We start from the raw sequence: 18,064 nt of genomic DNA on the forward strand, positions 1-18,064 counted from the left end.
AAAAGCCATCATGCATTAAAAATATCAGTGAAATTGACAAATCTTTAGCTACACTAACCAAGAAAAAAGAGAAAAAATTCAAATTAACAAAGTCAGGAATGAGAGAGAAGACACCAATGAGAGAGAATAACCTTACAGAGCTGAAAAAGAATATTGCTACTATATGCCAACACATCAGATAACTTAAATGAAATGGACAGATTCCTGGAAAGCTACAAATGACCAAAAATGACTCAAGAAGAAGTAGAAAATCTGAATAGACCTATGTAACAAGAGATTGAATTAGTAATTTTTAAATTTCCACAAAGAAAAGTCAAGGACCAGATGACTTCACTGGTGAATTCTGCCAAATATTTAAAGAATAGCAATTCTCCACAAACTCTCCCAAAAACAAAAGGGAACACTTCCCAATTAATTCCATGTGAATTTCTGATTTGAAAATTCATTATCTGTGTATTTTCCAAATTTTCTAGAATGAACAAAAAGTGCTGACATGTTTATGGATTCAAATGGACATGTGGTGCTGGTTAATGCAGGTTTTGTTTTCACATGGGACCCTTTATGTAACAGGCAAAACTCAAGGAAGGGAGAAATATAAAAGCAAAATCAATCCTCGCTGCCATCAATCTGTCTCTGCAGAATTTTTGTATCATTCATGTCGCAGCTGACTGAAATCCAGAAACTTAAATTATGCCTGGCAAAGGGCTAGAAATGAGTAATTTACTTTAATATCTACATTTTAAACTAATATGTCTCCCAATAAATTGCAGGGTTTAGAATTTTACAAGGAGAAAGAATAAGAGCCACAGAAAAGTGGGAAATATTTTTTTCTCCAGAACATGAACTCTACTTGAGTCTGTAGAAATAAATCAGGAAGTGAATCTACATTTTTACACAATATTTATCAACAGGTAACCAATTTCTCCCTATCCACTAAATAAAATTATTTATTTTATTTTTTATATTTCATATTTATTTATTTTTTTATATTTTAAATATTACTTATTATTAATTTGTCCACTAACTACAAAACTTGAAAGAGCATTAGTCTGAAGGAACCCCAAACATCAGCCTTTCTGGGCACCCTAGTGCCTTGTTCTGGCTCTGAGTATCAAGAAGAAAATAAAAACCTCTTGCAGTCCAACTACCCAATCATAATTTCTGTGAAAGATTTGAGATACTTACCCTTTTTACCCATGTACATAAAATATATGTATATGTTTTTTGCAAAATTAATATCATATACTTTCGTATCCTGTTTTTTTCCTTTAATACTGTATATTAGTAATCATCTAGTATTTTCAAAGAAACCATATATTCTCAATGTAACATTCCAAGAATGGTCTTTAAATATAACATCGTTGGTTAGGAATACAAATGACCTAAAATTGATACTATATATGTAGCTTTAAATTGTAAGATTTCCATATATAGCATTTATTGAGGTTATATTAGGTATAGTTGCATTAAATTATGTATAATATTATGAATAAAGTATTATTTAGTAGCCTATTATTTATGCTTTGTACTAGATAATTTTAATATTATTATATGATATGAGCCAGTAGAAACTGGGACTAAAAGTATGACCTTTGAAGACAAAAGTAGGTTCAAACCCTGACTTTGCCATTTTCTATGTCACCTTGGGTGAGTAACTTAACATTCCTTAGCCTCAGTTTCTCATCCTGATAAAGGAGGTGATATGGTAAAACATATACATTGGATTGTTTTGAAGCTTATTGCAACAATGGATGTAAAGTGCTCAACATAATGCCCAGCACCCAGTAGGCACTCAACAGGCAGTATCTATATTTTTTTTAGGCAGTATCTGTTTTTGTGACTATTTTGATTATTATACCTTCTATGCCCTTGCTAATTACAATGTATGAAATTGTGATATAAATTATAATTTATAAGTACATAAATTATAATGTGATATATGTATAAATTATAATGTAAATGAGCTATGTAAATTATAAATATGTGATTCAACTCAAATCAGAAATAGAATAACCCAAAGACGACAAAAAGGAACCAAAAGTGCCTGGAGTTACTCATACCCAGAGTGTTCCAAAGCTCTGAACATTCTGGGCACAGACCGCTCGGTAGGTGAGTCACCTCTCACTCCCTTGCCTGTATGACTGATCGAGAATCATTGCTCAACAAGGATGAAGTTGGCAGCTTTAGTACCCCTGACGTTTCTTTCCCGAGCCTACTTTGCAAGAGTTAGTTGAAAAGGCTGGCTCTGCTGCATGTCTGAACAAAGTTCATGCTTGGGAGAGAAGCCTGGAGAAGAACAGAATGCAGAGGCTCCCCAGTGCCCAGTGAAGCTGACTTGGGAGGAGGGGAGGGCCCCCGGCTCTGCCCAGAACCTTTGCGTTGGCTTCAGCCAGGCCTTTATTGGCACCCCATATTGGCCCTTCATCTGCTAAGGCAGCGGTTCATTTGCTTCACCCAGGGGAGCCTTAAACATTCGGAGGCCCAGGCCCCATTCCCAGAGACCCCAGTTTAATTGGTCTGGGGTGGAGTATGAGCAGTCATATTTTTTGAAAGCTCCCAGGGGATTTGACTGTGCGGCCGAGGTAGAGAAGCATGGCTTGTTAAGGCAGGGGTTCTCAAACTCTGCCAGGCATCAAAATGACCAGAAGGGTTTGTTAAAACAGACTGCTGGGCCCGCCCCCAGAGTTTCTGATTCAGTCTGGGATGGGGGCCGAGAATCGGCATTTCTTTCAAGTCCCCAGGTGATGCCAGTGCTGCTGGTCTGGGGCCACAGCTTTGGGAACCACTGTTCTTAGACCACAGCGGCTCATGGAGGAGATACTCATGCCAAAAAAGAATCAGTTCTCGGCGTATTATTTTCAGTAAAGAGTAAGGACGGGTGGCAGCTGTGGCACATGACCTAATTCTCTGGGCCCACATCTGCCTCCTCCATTACACTGCCATGAGAGCTTTCATCTCTGTTTCCTCAGCAGCTTCATTCAGAGCCTGGCATATTGTAGGGCCCCAGAGAGATGCTGGAATGAAGGAAGGAAGAAAGAGAGGAGAGGAGAGGAGAGGAGAGGAGAGGAGAGGAGAGGAGAGGAGAGGAGAGGAGAGGAGAGGAGAGGAGAGGGGAGGGGAGGGGAGGGGAGGGGAGGGGAGGAGAAGGGAGGGAAGGGGAGGGGAGGGGAGGGGAAGAGAAGGGAGGGAAGGGGAGGGGAGGGGAGGGAAGGGGAGGGGAGGGGAGGAGGGGAGGAGAAATAGGAAGGAAGAGAGGGAGGGAGGGAGGGAGAGAGGGAGGGAAGGAGGGAGGGAGAGAGGGAGGGAGGGAGGGAGGGAGGGAGGGAGGAAAAGAGAAAGGAAAAGAAAGCTGGCACAAGTGAGGCTATGGATGAATTTCTCTGAAAACTCACAAAGGGCTTATTTAGAAGAACGCTTACTGCCCTAGTTAATTTAGTTAGATTTACAAGAAGTCACTAAGCATTTGAGTCAATGCTAAGGAATGGAAAGCAAGTCACTGAAGTGTCACCCTGCTCACCAGGTGTTCACAGTCCCAGCCAGTCTGCTGGTATTTATGAAGCACTTGCTAAATGCAGGGCACTGGTCTGGGTCCCCTAAAGGACACTGAGAGACCACATACTGGGGGCTTTTGAAAACTATCTAGGCCCAGGCTCCACTCCTAGGTTCAACTGATCGTGGGGGGTGGGGGGGTAAAGGGGTAGGGGGATGCAGGTGAGTGGGGTGGTGAGGGAGAGTGGGGGACAGGCCCCATGCTTTTTAAAGTACCCTCTAGTGATTATAAACGGGTTGGATACCAAGGCTCTAAAAGATTCAGTGCCAGAATGCAGGAGATCAGCATCAAGGGCTGGAGGCACTCCCACCGAGGTGGGAGAGCTTGGGAAGGCTTCATGGAAGAGGTGGGCAACATTTAGCCACTGTGACATGAGGGTGGCCTATTCCTGGATGCCCAGAGGCCCCTTGCCCAGCATTTTCTGCCTGTCATTCACCCCCACAAGCCTTGGGGTTTGTGGTCCTGCTGTCAGCCACAGGAAGCCACTGATGGCCTTAGAATTATGTTTTATAATTAAGTTTGATAGCCTCCCTGACAAATGGAGGGGAATATGATGCATCTGAACTGAGGCTGCTCCTTGTTTTTATAAACATGCCCTGGTGTGTGTCGGTTTCTTTTGTGAGGGTTTCATGGGCTTGTAAACTGGGAGGACTCTCCCTCAGTATGCCCACCTCCCAACACGCAGTGCTCTCCAGAACACCCTCCACAAAGGAGGGGATATTCTCTTGCTACAGCACACTGTCTCCTTGCCACCAGGTCTGGTGTTTCTGCACTGACCTGGGCAGGGAAGGAGGGGACTGAATCTGGAGACATCTCTGCTACTTATGCATCACTCTGTGACTCACAACTGAACCCTGCTCCTTCCAGTAACTAGATCTGATGGAGAGCTGTCTTTCTCCAGGAGTGGGGCTCGCCCACTGGGGGCAGCAGGCACGGGGAAGGGCCAGACCTTAGTGCTCAGCAGCAGTGTCTCTCCCTGTGGTCTGTGATGGGTGCTCAGAAATGCTAACACAGCTCACACACAGAGCCCCATATGGTGACCTTCACCCAGCTCCTCAGCAGAGCCCAGGCCTCAAACACCTCCAGGAACTTTTCCCAGGCGAATGTTTTTAAAGGGTTTAAAGTCTGAATGACAAGTCCTTCACCTTGCTCCAAACCCACAATTGAGGGTTTGCTAGTTAAGTGCCCACAACTGTTTGAAATCCTGATCCTGCCTCGTAGCTGCACCCAGAACATCAGATAGGTCCTGGTTCAGGTCAAGAAATACCATGGATGGAAAATAGGCTAGCAGTTCCTCAAACAGGTAAACATGGAGTCACCATTTCCATCCCTAGGTCTATATGCAGCTCTACACAAAGACTTGTACACAAATATTCATAGCAGTATCATTCATAATAGCCAAAATGTGGAAACGACCCAAATGCCCATCAGGTGATGAATGGAAAAATAAAATGTGACATACCCATATGAATGAATAGAATATTATTCAGATATAAAAAGGAGTGAAATACTGACATGTGCTACCATGTGGCTGCACCCTGACATATTTTGCTAAGTGAAAGAAGCCAGGCGCAGAAGATCACATGCTGCATGCTTCTGTTCACATGAAATGTCCAGAAGAGGAAAACCCATAGAGACAGAAGTAGAGTAGTGGTTGCCAGGGCTGAGGCTGGGGGTGGGGGGCTAAGTGCTAATGGGTATAAGGTTTCTTTTTGGGTAATAAACATGTTCTGAGATTAGGTAATGGTCATGGTTGCACACATGGTGAACATACTAAAAGCCACTGAACTGTACACTCTAAAAGGGTGCACTGTGTGGCATGTGATGTATCTCAAAGTTGTTAGAGAGAAGAGGCAAAGCCATGGCAAAGGCAAGAAACAAAGCAAATAACAGAACGGTATTTTTTAAAATATATTTTCCACCATCACTATGATCTATCCTTTTAAAATCATAAAACAAGTGTAATTCAAGCAATGGAGATATAAAAAAGAGAAATAAAATGCTCTATAATTCTCCATTCCTTGGCAATAACCAGTTTCAGTGGTTCAGTGTTCAAAAAACTTGACTTTAGGGTTTCCTCCTTGTTTGCACTACGGTGCAGTGTGGGGTCTGGGGCCGCCAGCTGGGGCGCTGAGCCTGGTTCTGCCCTTGGCAGCTGAGCCACCGTGTAAGCTTCTTCCTCTCACTAACCCTCGCTTTCCTCATCCGTAAATGAGATGGTAAAAGCACAGCCCTGTCGTGAGGACCCAACAGCTGGGGGGCAGCATGGTGCCTGGCTTGCCGTGAGAGCTCGAGAGAGAAGAGTAGCCCAGGCACGGCTGTTGGTAGTGATGTTAAAGCATCATCACCACCAGCATTCTTATTTAGTAGCTACACACATTTCAGGATTTCTTTCTTTAAATGGTTAAGTGTGAAAAACAGAAGTCATTTTGTCCTGCCCTGATCTCTCTACAGGAGGCCAGTGCCCGCTGGTGTGGTAGCCCTGCCCATGAGCTCTCGGTTGAACAGGAAGACCTCCCTAGAACAGCAGGCCATTTCTCTTACCTTCAGGAGGCAAACACCTCCTGATATTTATGTTTCAGAGCAAATCCAACACACTGAGGGCCTCCCTTCAAAGTGCACATCTCCTAACTCCCATGGGATCTTTATCAAACCTGAACCTGTAACCGTGACCCTTGGCTCAGATTTCTCCTCCTCACATGGGGGAGGCTAGGTCACTTGGCCACGGTCCCTCCATCCCAGCTGGAAGCATGGATTACCCATAAATATTAGCATACAGGGCTTTAGGAGGATTTGTTTGTTTGTTTTTCTGTTGTGAATACAAAAGCAACATAAGCTATATGCTTATAATTAAGAAAAATTGAATAATGCAAAAATGTATGAGTGCCTCCCCTACCAATTTAACCAAAAACTGTCTTCCAGGTGGATGTCACTGAAAGGGAAGTTGTTCATTTATAGATCCTTCATATAGGCTTATACTGCAGGTTTGGAAATAGAAGCAAAGAAGAACCAGACGTCCAGCAGAGGAGAATAATGTGGGGCTCCAGGGTCCCCCAGGAGAGAGCGTGAAGCGCAGCACCTAGTGATGCATGTTGCGGAAGCCCCTGTGGCAGTGGTCATTGGAACTGGGAAGAAGGTCTAGAAGCAGTTTTAGGTAAATTGCTGTGAAATGCGGTTATGTGTGAGCCTTTCCGGTGATTCCCAGAATTTCAAGAAAGTTGTCTTGCATGGATGGGCTTTCTGTTTCAGTGGAAACTGAAGGAGGAGGTGAGTGTCAGGTCCAGAATGATTTGCGTGGAGAGTCTGTACAGGCACACGTCAGCAATCCCAGACCAGGAGAGCTCGAGTCACCAGGGCAGCCCCAAAACTCCAACTGACATGGACCAGAGGCCCCAGCCGACACAGCATTATTGAGAAAGTAGGAAGTAGAAGTTCTCCCAAATCCGATCCCTCAGAAATCAGTGTCCTAAAGGGTTTGGAACATATTCTTTCACAGTTTTGCTGGGCATATGCTAATGTGTATATACATATATATTATTGTTAATAAAGCTGAGATCATGTTTACTACATTTAGCAACTTGTGTTTTATCCTTTAATTACAAATCTTGCACATTCTTTCTGATCAAGAAACATAGGTCAGTTTCATGTTTTAAAGGTGTAGGTGTGCCTTATTTTATTTATCCCATCTCCCATCAATGCATGTTGGGTTGTTTTAATTTTCACCCTTATAAACTCTGCTGCAGTAATGGTCCCCCCTGTAGGCACATCACTGTACATGTGTGTGAGTTTCTCTATAGGATACACTCCTAAAGGTAGATTTGCTAGGTCCAAAGAAACACACATTTAAAAAGTAAGCTATTGGTTATTTCCTATAAACACTCCTAAGCACTGCTAAAGCTCCTAAATATAATCAAACACCTTAGCACCACTAAGTTAGTTACTCTGAGATCAAGTAACAATGCCAGGGCTCTGTTTCCCTCTTTGTCTTTGGAGTCATTTATTCAGTCATTTATTCATTCAACCAGCATTTGCTGAGTGTCCACTATGTCAGCATTTGCTGGGCACATACATCTCTGCTAGGATTTTCCTTACATTTTTAGAACTAAGTGGTTGTATTACTGTTAATTCACTGCAAAAACCTATCAAGATTATATAGTGCTCTGCAAGCTAAGTAGAAACGGAGCCACAAGTGACGAGGGAACACATGTGCTGCATGGGCCCTGCACTGACATGATATCCTAAAGTCCCTGAGGAAAATATTGAAAAGTAGAGGATGACACTTTGTCCTATGTGAAATCAGCTATAGAAAGTGTGACACCTAAATTTTTGGTTCCTTCTATAATGCTGTAAACATTGCTAATCTTTCATTTAAAACATGAAGGTTTTTAGGAGCAGACCCCCTTCCCCAGCCACACTTTGGCTATTTTCTGCCTAAGTACAGTGGTGATCTGCAAAAGATGGGAGCGGTTAGGAATTCTTTGGGGAGGGTTATATTCTTGTATAATTTGGCTTCAATTTACCACACTGACTGGATTCAAATCCCCAAGGCAGTTAAAATGATGTAAAAGAAGTATAAATAATGTATAGCCTTGGGGGGCTGCTTTGAATCTTGGTGTCTGAGTCTTTTATGTAACCAAGTGTTAAAATCTTCTGTTAGCTGGGCAGATTTCTTCACACAACTTCTTGCAGGAGGAGGAACAGCTGCATCTTAATAGGAAATGTCTCATTAACCACGACAAAGCCGGGGTTTAAAAGTTTCAAAGCCCTGAAAACATTTTTATTAAAATCACTATAAATCTGCCATGAAAACAAGAGATCAAAAGGTTCTCCTTGTGCAGTTTCAGATATAAACTAACTCACCAACTACAAAGTTCGCAACACTGATGTGGTCACATCTGGATCAGGGGCCTTCAGAAAACATCTCCAAAGAGTAAATGTATTTTTTATATGGATCAAAACCCTGGAATCTAAGGGATTTATGAGACATTGAGTGGAGCACTTAGTGGAACTCTCCTTTTGGCAGTGGAGGGAGACATACCCAACAGCGAGTGGAAACCTTACAACCACCATTTGCGATTCTTTTTGTTTTTGTGTTTGTAAATAATGCTCAATGTCACTTTATAACATTTGTTGCAGACTAACATTCTTTTCTGGGTCCCTTTACTTAACAGCAAGATGTTGATAGGCTGTTGAGCTTTATTATGTTTTTCCAATGGGACAACTGAACTCACCTTCAATGAATACAGTTCCTAACTTCTACAGGAAGCAGAAAAATACCTAAAAGGGCCTGAGAGTTCATATTCACTGACCCAGTAATTCCATTTCTAGGACTCTGATTCTGGAAAATACCTAGAGAAGTGTACAAAAACTACACAGAGATGTTCATCACAGTTACGTCTCTGACAGCCAAAATACTTCAGACAACCTACATGTCTGTCAACCAGTGAATGGTTCGATTAGTACATAGCCTTTAAAAAGCATGTTGCCTACACCACACTAAAATGCTTCTGTGCAGCAAAAGAAAATCAACAAAATGAAAAGGCAATCTATGAAATAGGAGAAAATATTTGCAAACCACATAAGGGGTTAATATCCAAAATACACGAAGAACTCATATAATTCAGTAGCAAAAAAACAAAGCCTGATTTAGAAATGGGCAAAAGACTTGAACAGACATTTATTCTGAAGAGAATGATATTCAAATGGCCAACAGGTGCAAGAAAAGGTGCTCAACATCACTAATCATCAGGGAAATGCAAATCAAAACCACAGTGAGATACCACCTCACACCAGTTAGAATGGCTATTATCAAAAACACAGAAGTGCTGGTGAGGATGTGGAAATAAGGAAACCCTGTGCACTGTTGGTGGGGATGGATATAGAAGCTGTGATATATATGTGATACACACACAGACACACACACATATACAGTGGAATATTATTCAGACATTTAAAAAAAAGGACATTCTGACATTTACAACAGCCTGGATAGACCTTAAGGGCATTATGCTAAGTGAAATAGGTCAGAAAGAGAAAGACAAAGACTATATGATTTCATTTATATGTGGAATCCAGAAAAAACCCAAACTCATAGAAATAGAAAACAAACTGGTAGTGGCCAAGAGTGGGAAAAATGGGTAAAGGTGGTCAGAGGGTACAAACTCCCAGCTGGGGATATAATGTACCCCATGGTGACTATGGTTAATAATAATGTATTGTATATTTGAAAGTTGCTAAGAGAGTAGATTTTAAAGGTTCTCAGCACACAAAGAAGTTTTAACTATGTGAGGTGATGGATATGTGCTAAGTAACCTTATTGTGGCAATTATTTTGAAATATATTCAGATACAAAATCACTACACTGTACACTTACACTTATATACTGTTATATATTAATTATATCTCAATAAAACTGGGGAAAAAGGCATATTGTCTTGGATTCTTACCACCATGCTCACAAAACAACAGTCACTGAGAATGTTGCTATACATACAGATATATACATATACATATACATATACAAACATATGTCATATATACATATGTGAGTCTATACATATATGTATGTATATGACCATATACCCTGTAAAATGTTGACATATATATATATGTATATATACACACACATATACTATATAATGCCAGTTCTTTGTTTAAGAAACATATATATCTCTAGATATAAACCCAAGCATATATGGTCAATTAATATATGATAAAGGAGCCATGGATATATAATGGGAAAATGACAGCTCTTCAACAGCTGGTGTTGGCAAAACTGAACAGCTACATGTAAGAGAACAAAACTGGATTATTGTCCAACCCCATACACAAAAGTAAACTCAAAATGGATCAGACCTGAATGTAAGTCATGAAACCATAAAACTCTTAGAAGAAAACATAGGCAAAAATCTCTTGAATATAAACATGAGCAACTTTTTCCTGAACACATCTCCTTGGGCAAGGGAAACATAAGCAAAAATGAACAAATGGGACTACATCAAGCTAAAAAGCTTCTGTACAGCAAAGGACACCATCAGTAGAACAAAAAGGCATCCTACAGTATGGAGAATATATTTGTAAATGACATATCTGACAAAGGGTTAACATCCAAAATATATAAAGAACTCACATGCCTCAACACCCAAAAAGCAAATAACCTGATTTAAAAAATTAAAAAATGGGCAGAGGATATGAACAGACAGCTCTCCAAAGAAGAAATTCAGATGGCTAACAGGCACATGAAAAGATGCTCCACATCGCCAATTATCAGGGAAATTAAAACCACAATGAGATATCACCTCACATTACTTAGGATGGCCAACATCAAAAAGACTAGGAACAACAAATGCTGGTGAGGATGTGGAGAAAGGGAAACCCTCCTACACTGCTGGTGGGAATGTAAGCTAGTTCACCCATTGTGGAAAGCAATATGGAGGGTCCTCAAAAAACTAAAAATAGAAATACAATTTGACCCAGGAATTCCATTCCTAGGAATTTACCCGAAGAAAACAACTTTTCAGATTCAAAATAGTTACAATAGTCAAGAAATGGAAGCAACCTAAGTGTCCATCAGTAGATGAATAGATAAAGAAGATGTGGTACATATACACAATGGAATATTATTCAGCCATGAGAAGAAAACAAATCCTACCATTTGCAACAACATGGATGGAGCTAGAGGGTATTATGCTCAGTGAAATAAGCCAGGCAGAGAAAGACAAGTACCAAATGATTTCACCCATTTGTGGAGTATAACAACAAAGCAAAACTGAAGGAACAAAACAGCAGCAGACTCAGAGACTCCAAGAAGGGACTAGTGGTTACCAAAGGGGAGGGGAGGAGGAAGGCGGGTGGGCAGGGAGGGAGAAGGGGATTGAGGGGTATTATGATTGGTACACATGGTGTTGGGGGGTTCACAGGGAAGACAGTGTAGCACAGGGAAGACAAGTAGTGACTCTGCGACATCTTACTACACTGTTGGACAGTGACTTCAGTGGGGTATGGGGGAAACTTGATAATATGCGTGAATTGTAGTAACCAAAATGTTTTTCATGTGAAACCTTCACAAGAGTGTATATCAATGATACCTTAATTTAAAAATAAAACAATAGAAGGAAGTCCACCAAAATGTAAACTGTGGTTATCTCTGAGTAGTTTCCATTTTCTTTTTTATAGCTCTAAATCATAAAGTTATAAAATTAAGGTATTTCCTTTAAAATTCATGTTTTCAAAAAATTGTTAATAAGTGGAAAATGCATATGATAGAATATCAATTGAACTATAGGATAAAATGTATATTCAATACAGTACCCATTAGTTTTTTTAAATGAGTATTTAAAAATCCAGGAAAATACTAATAACTGCTATGGCTGTGTAGTGGGATCACAAGTAATTCTTTTCTTCATTTCACTTGTGTATCTTTTCCAAACTTTCTACAGTGAGAAAATGTTAAAATTTCATGTGGGAAAGAAAACCCAATTGGTTGCATTTTAAACCACAGTTTCAATAAGGAACATTTTCTCTGAGTGCCTCTGGTCCCTGGTGGGAGCCCCAGCATCTTCTGAGCCCACAGCCCAGGAGGAGCACCTCCTCCCAGAGACACCCCATGCACACAGACCAGGTTAACAACAATTACACAGTGGAAATAGTCACAGATGCCACCATTTACTCAGCTTCTCCTATGAACCCTACAGCATCACCTCCTGCATCTTGGAGGCTGGTCCTCACCCAGAGAAGAGCAGTCTGTCTAATTCCAAAACCCAATCTTACCAACACTGAACTTTGGTAAGGAATACATCTTTTAGGAATATCTTACTTATTTTTACAGTAGGTCTGTTTCTAAGTAGTGCATCTGCTACATCCAGAACCTTCTCTCCGATTCATCAATGTAAGAATAAAGCTAAATTTTTCCCTTGACCTATACTTATTGTTCCCAGAGGTCGTTTTCATAAATAACATCTCCCACAGCTGTTCTGTTTCCATTCTCCCTACCTCTTCTTCTGATGGGTAAAAGCCAGTTGCTCTCATGACAAAAGGAAGCTCCGACAGGCCAATGTGTTCCGACACCTTTCTGGTCTCCATTGTATCGATACCTTGACTACGGAGCTGAGAATAGTAAAAATAGTCTTCCAGCTCCTACATGGAAACACAACACACATTTTGGCTGAAGTCTGAAGCATCCATTAAGATCTCAAGGACATTTTTCAGAAAGTACTTTTTGATTTCAGTGTGGAAAAGAACTTGGAAGAAAGCAAGAGGGCTAGCCCTGGGCACATTTGTTTTACAAACTTAACTAGATGTCACCAGGAAGTGTTTACTCTGAGGACAATTACCCTGTAGAATTTTCCTTCCCTGCCACCAGACACCAGACCATAGAATGGGGTCAAGTCTTCACCCCCGAGAGAAACTGCTGCCTCCAGGGCACTGGAACAAGAGAAACATCACCATTAGAACTCACTCAGCTGTGATCGCAGCTCAGCGGTTGCCCCTGTGGGCCTCCAAGGGGCATCACAGCGCACATACAATTAGGGGCTCCTAAACTTGTTAAGGAAATCCCCTCCAAAATGAAGCTGAAAACAGAAAATTCAATTTCAGTGTGGAACCTGGTGGTACCGGGAACCCGCCTAATAACAGTGATATTCTCTCGCTGGTGACAGGGCAGGCACTTGGCAATCTGTCTACAGTCTTTGGGGAACAGGGCTCTCCTGAGGGAAGGAGGAGGGAGAGCTCTGTGCAGGGCCACCGCAATCCTCCCCAGCAGAGTGGCTTTACCTGTAACGGCAGATCGGCATGTGACCAGAGAAAAAAGAATGGGGTAGGCGCAGGTGGACTGCCAACACTAACTGCTTCCATAAAATGCAGAGGCCACGAGGGACCCATGCTAGTGAGATAAAAATAACCCTCTGCTCTCTAACACAGGGTCAGATTTTCCAAAAATAGGCCCTTTAAAAAGAAGAAAACCTACTTTTTGTATGAGACTGACGTTGCCTTATACAAAATGTTAATAATATTAAATCATTATTAACAAGCCACTAACTGGATTTCTGCTAATCAGGTCATTAGGATCTTTGTGGGGTTATTAAAACACACTTCAGTGTAGACCACCAAATGGGGAAGTGGCTAAGTACCCAGAATCTGGAGTCAAAGCGATATGTGTAGGTCTTGGTTCTGCCACTTACAGGTAGTGTGATCATGGTCAAGTAACTGAACCTCCCTGGGCTTCAGTTTCCTCTTCTGTAAAAGGGGAATAATTGTAGGGTCTGCCTCACAGGGCTGTTGTGGGAATGAAGTAAATTAATGCATGGACAGGATTTAACACCAAGCCTTCATTCTTCTCTTGTGACAGATGATTGTTGAAGTGTGGGGATGAATCAGAAAGACCACTTACTCCATTGTCTAGGCAGGTCATTTAAGGTCTCTGAGCTAGTTTCCAGGTCTGTATAATGGGGACACCAGCAGTTCCTACCTCACGGGACGGCCATGAGGATGGAATCAGTCAATGCAGGGAGAGGCCCCAGCACAGGGCCTGGCCCTGAGAGGGCCCAGCACAGGTGGTTAAGGCTATTAGTACTGTTGCCTGCGGACTGATACGTACCTACAGCTCTCTAACAGAGTCAGCCACAAAACCGTCTTGGCCCTGTTGCTGGGGTCCCGCAGAAGCAGGCCATGTTAGGTTCTGTGGGGGCCAGCATGGTCTGGTGTCCAGGTGGACCAGGTGGACCTGAGGCCTCTCTCCAGCAGGGCCCAGTCCTCCTCCAGCTCTTGGTTCTGCTATCAGCCATCAAGAAGGCAAGTGGCCAGCTGCGAGGGCTCCCTCTCTGTGGCTGCCTGCCCAGGCCCAGGCCTACTCCCACAGGCTCTGTGGGCAGTGAAGCCACTTTTAGCCATGTGGCTCTGGAGCAGGGCCAGGTAAAGGCCAGGAGTGACATGGAGGAGTCTGTTTCTGCCATGAATGCCCTGGGGAAAGGCTCACAGGAGTTCCGGATTCTCTGGGAACAGCCCTCTGGTGCTCAGGACTATACTGCGATCCCAGCTTCCTGGCCACTGTTAACTGACCTGACAGAGCCAGAGGGACAGTCCTGGGGTTGTCTCTCCAGAGCTGGAGAAGGAGACTCATTCCTCTGCAGTGAGAGCAACAGTTTGTGAAACTTGAGACCTGTCAGTGGCCATGTTCCCACAGGGGACCCAACCCAGTTCTGAAGGGAATGAAGCCCACCACAGAGCAGGGCAGAGAGTGCAGTGGGCGCCAGGGTACACTGCCCTGCTCTTCCTGCAGTGCGGTTACCTGACATCCCCTTGGCCTTCCCCTTTCTGCTTAAGCTGGGTTTCTAACACTTGCAACAAAAAGGGAGGTCTTTGGGGGCACAAAAGGGAAGTACATTATTGACAGCCTACTATGTGCCTGGAAATACATATAATACTTCTGAGAAATGACCTAAGCTCGAGAAGCAGTGAGCACTGTGCTAGCACACAGCAAGCACCCGGTAGATGTTCCCAGCAAAAAGGAGAGTGATAGCAACGGTGGTAATCATTACGCTCAAATCAACTCTGAACTTGGTGATAATATTCCCATCTAGCAGATGGAGAACTGAGACCCAGAAGTTCAGGGACTTGCCTGAGGTCACGCAGCAAGTACACAGGGAAAGTAGTATTTGAAACCAGGCCTTTCTGCTTTTAGCGGAGCAGGGCAGCAGGATTGCAGGTAGGCATGAGGTTGAGCATAAAAAGGTAATAGGGGATTTTAAACCTGAAGCCAGACAAGGAGAGGAAAAGGGTAGCATGCTAGCAAAAATGGGAAGAAGGGGAAGTATGTGTGGGATGAACTCTGGGGGTAGGTGAAGGGAAGGGGTCTCTTAGGGAAAAGTTCAATTGCTGCAAAGATAATATTTGGACCTGGGAGTGCACAGATTAAAACAATGGAATCTTGAGAGGATTGATAGTTTTTATTTCCCCCTACAACTCCCACAGATCTAGTAGGGAGTTTTGTTTGTTTACTTGTTTAGGGTTTTACATTTCTTCCCATTAGTGAAATGCTGAACATATTAAGACACCAGAAGCAGCAATGAAGTGCTAATTAGTTTATAATGGTCCTTTGTCCCACAACAGATTAAATTGAAATTCTCAGAAGCCTGGACTCTGGCCAGGCACAGGAAAGCTATTGGAAAGCGGGTGCCTTTTTTTTTTTTGAATCTCTGTCATTCCAGATCCCAAGATGGTTGAGAAAAGAACAAAAATGAAAAAGGGAAGATTCTGTTTTCCCACCAGGGTGTCACTTGTCCCCATGTCCAGGTAACAGGCTAGGAGACAGGGAATCAAGCAGCTCCTTTTAAGGATGATCGGCAGGTGTTTTTCATTAAGAGAACTCACCTCTAGCTTCTAAATCCCCCAATTCCCAAAATCTGCTCTTAGGTGAAGGCAAAGGTGAAGGTCAAAGTTGCAACTGAAATCTGAAACCACTGTGGCTGCAAAGCAGATTTACCTGGCTATTTTTACTCATATTCAGGTTAAGAGGAGAAGTTTCCATGTCTGCCATAAAAGAAAGATGTGTACTTGGAAGAGGGTAGGGGGTATGCTTTTACTGGGAGCCATGCATCAAGTTTGTTCTTTGAGAAAGGAAGGTGCCTCTGAGCTGTTTTTATCTAGGTGAAAGCTCCTCGATGTGACACTGTCAGGCAGGGGGTCACCGAGAGGCAGGGGCTTGGAGATGGTGGTCAGGATAGGCACTGGCTCTGCCTTGGGGCAGCTCACTCAATTTGGGTACATGAGAGGATTGTCATATGCCCCTCTTTAAGTAAGAAAGACCCTGAGCTCATAAGCATGTGCCTTTATACAGAAGAAGAGAAGAAAGAAAATTATTAATTTCCTGAGACCTTAGCTCTGAGCTGGGTGCTTTACAAGAATCCTGTAGAAGTCCCTATTATTACCCCCATTTCACAGATGAGGAAACTGAAGGTTAGAAATGTGGACGAACCTAAAGGTTAGAGATGAGAAAAAACCTGCCCTGCATCCCACAGCCAGCAGAGCATAGGCTCAGATTCGAACAGTCACTTTGACCTCAAACCCACTCTCCACTGCTCAAGAATGGAATCCTCCAGCCTTGCCCTGGGCGGGGAGTCTCCACTCCCGGCGAAAGGGTGAGAAGAACAGAATGAAAACACTTATTTCAAATAATAGTCTTACTATTTCTGCAATACACACATGGGACCTGGTGTAGATTTACAGATGGCAGGGTGAGAGGTTTTTAAGAGGTCATGGGTGAGCAAGCTAGAATCTCACTTCCTTAACTAAAAATCCATCTGTTCCTGAGACAGAATAGGAACCTTTTGTCTGCACATTAATATGCATGGATGTCACAGGGAGTGGCCTGAACGCAAGACTGGAGTCTTGGTCATCTTTGTACCCATAGGCCTAGCACAGTGCCTGGCACAAATTGGGGCTTAAAACCTATCTGCCGTTGCTGAGTGAAACGAAGGGGTCTATACTTGACACCTTGCTTATTGGGCCAAGCTTCTTGCCCCATCATGTACCTTAAGTTGATTTTCCATTGTACCACAGTCCGATCTTGTCCTCCTGCTGTGAAGGCATAGCAGCCATCATAGGAAAGGGTCATTCCAGCCACCCCATTTGGGTGACATACAATAGCAGATGTCTTATGTGGATTGCCATCAACTGGTAAAATCTGAAGTCCAACCTAGAAAGGAATATGTAATTGGAAATTCAGACTCAGATAACGGGGCCCCAGGCTAAGCCTGGCACAGTCAACAGTGACCTCCAGTTCTGTTTACTGGAAGAACCTGTGTGTCTGGAACCATCTCAGCATGCAAGAGCCATATTTCACGTGACTGGGGTTCACTCACACTCACCCTGCAGGGTTGTCCCTTAGGTAGGAGATACCAGGTTCCAGCAAAGACCCAGAAAGGAAGCTTTCTTCATGTCTTCATAGTCAAATGTGCAGGGTTTTCCATAATAATTCTGCTATGATTTTATGCTTTTTAATTTAGATTATTCATTAAACAACTAAGTGTAACTAATTTGTATGTCTTTATAAGGTTTTTCCACGTAAATACAACAGAAAGAAAAAACCTTTTGGTGGACCATGTGTCTTCACTGGGGCACAGAAAATATGGTAATTCTGCTTAGAATGTCTCCTAAGAGTCATTCTCACCTCTTAATGGCAATTTTCAGTATCACTGTTAACCAGGATGGAAGTAGTTGGGTCTAGCTATAAAACCAAACATTCCTGAGTTTTCTAATACTTGGGACTGACTGCTGCTCAAAATACACAGAGCCATCTTACAGAGGGGGGAGCAAAGGGCTAATACCTTGTCTCTATTAATAAACACCAAGTGGCGTTTCTGCAGTTCCAAAGTGGTTTTCACTGGGAGGATATGTATCTGCTCAATGGGAGAACCATAAACTGGCCCAAGAAGTGTCTTCCTGCATGAGACAAAAGAAACCTTCTTTAATCCCACAAATCTAAATTTAGGTGTTATGACTAGCTACCTTTTAAGATAC

The 18,064-nt window shown here is 42.7% G+C and overlaps 1 protein-coding gene across 7 annotated transcripts in view; it reads right to left on the bottom strand.

Annotated features, from left to right (window-relative positions):
* The window catches only part of CFAP251 (cilia and flagella associated protein 251), a 60,603-nt gene that overhangs the window by 3,756 nt on the left and 38,783 nt on the right, over positions 1 to 18,064 (bottom strand). For 5 of the 7 annotated variants that reach the window (XR_012125841.1, XM_073223570.1, XM_073223569.1 and 2 more), the window contains 4 exons: positions 17,872 to 17,986; positions 17,077 to 17,240; positions 12,883 to 12,973; positions 12,542 to 12,685 (listed from right to left, as the gene is read on the bottom strand). Coding sequence is in view for 5 of the 7 variants with exons in the window: in XM_073223570.1 (XP_073079671.1) it covers positions 12,542 to 12,685; positions 12,883 to 12,973; positions 17,077 to 17,240; positions 17,872 to 17,986 (514 nt within the window). In the remaining 2 variants the exon portion in view is untranslated. The remainder of the gene's footprint in view (positions 1 to 12,541; positions 12,686 to 12,882; positions 12,974 to 17,076; positions 17,241 to 17,871; positions 17,987 to 18,064) is intronic. The other 2 variants (XR_012125842.1, XM_073223572.1) reach the window with 1 other exon arrangement.

This window comes from Manis javanica, chromosome 15 (genome assembly GCF_040802235.1).
Source record: "Manis javanica isolate MJ-LG chromosome 15, MJ_LKY, whole genome shotgun sequence".
Lineage (NCBI taxonomy): Eukaryota > Metazoa > Chordata > Mammalia > Pholidota > Manidae > Manis > Manis javanica.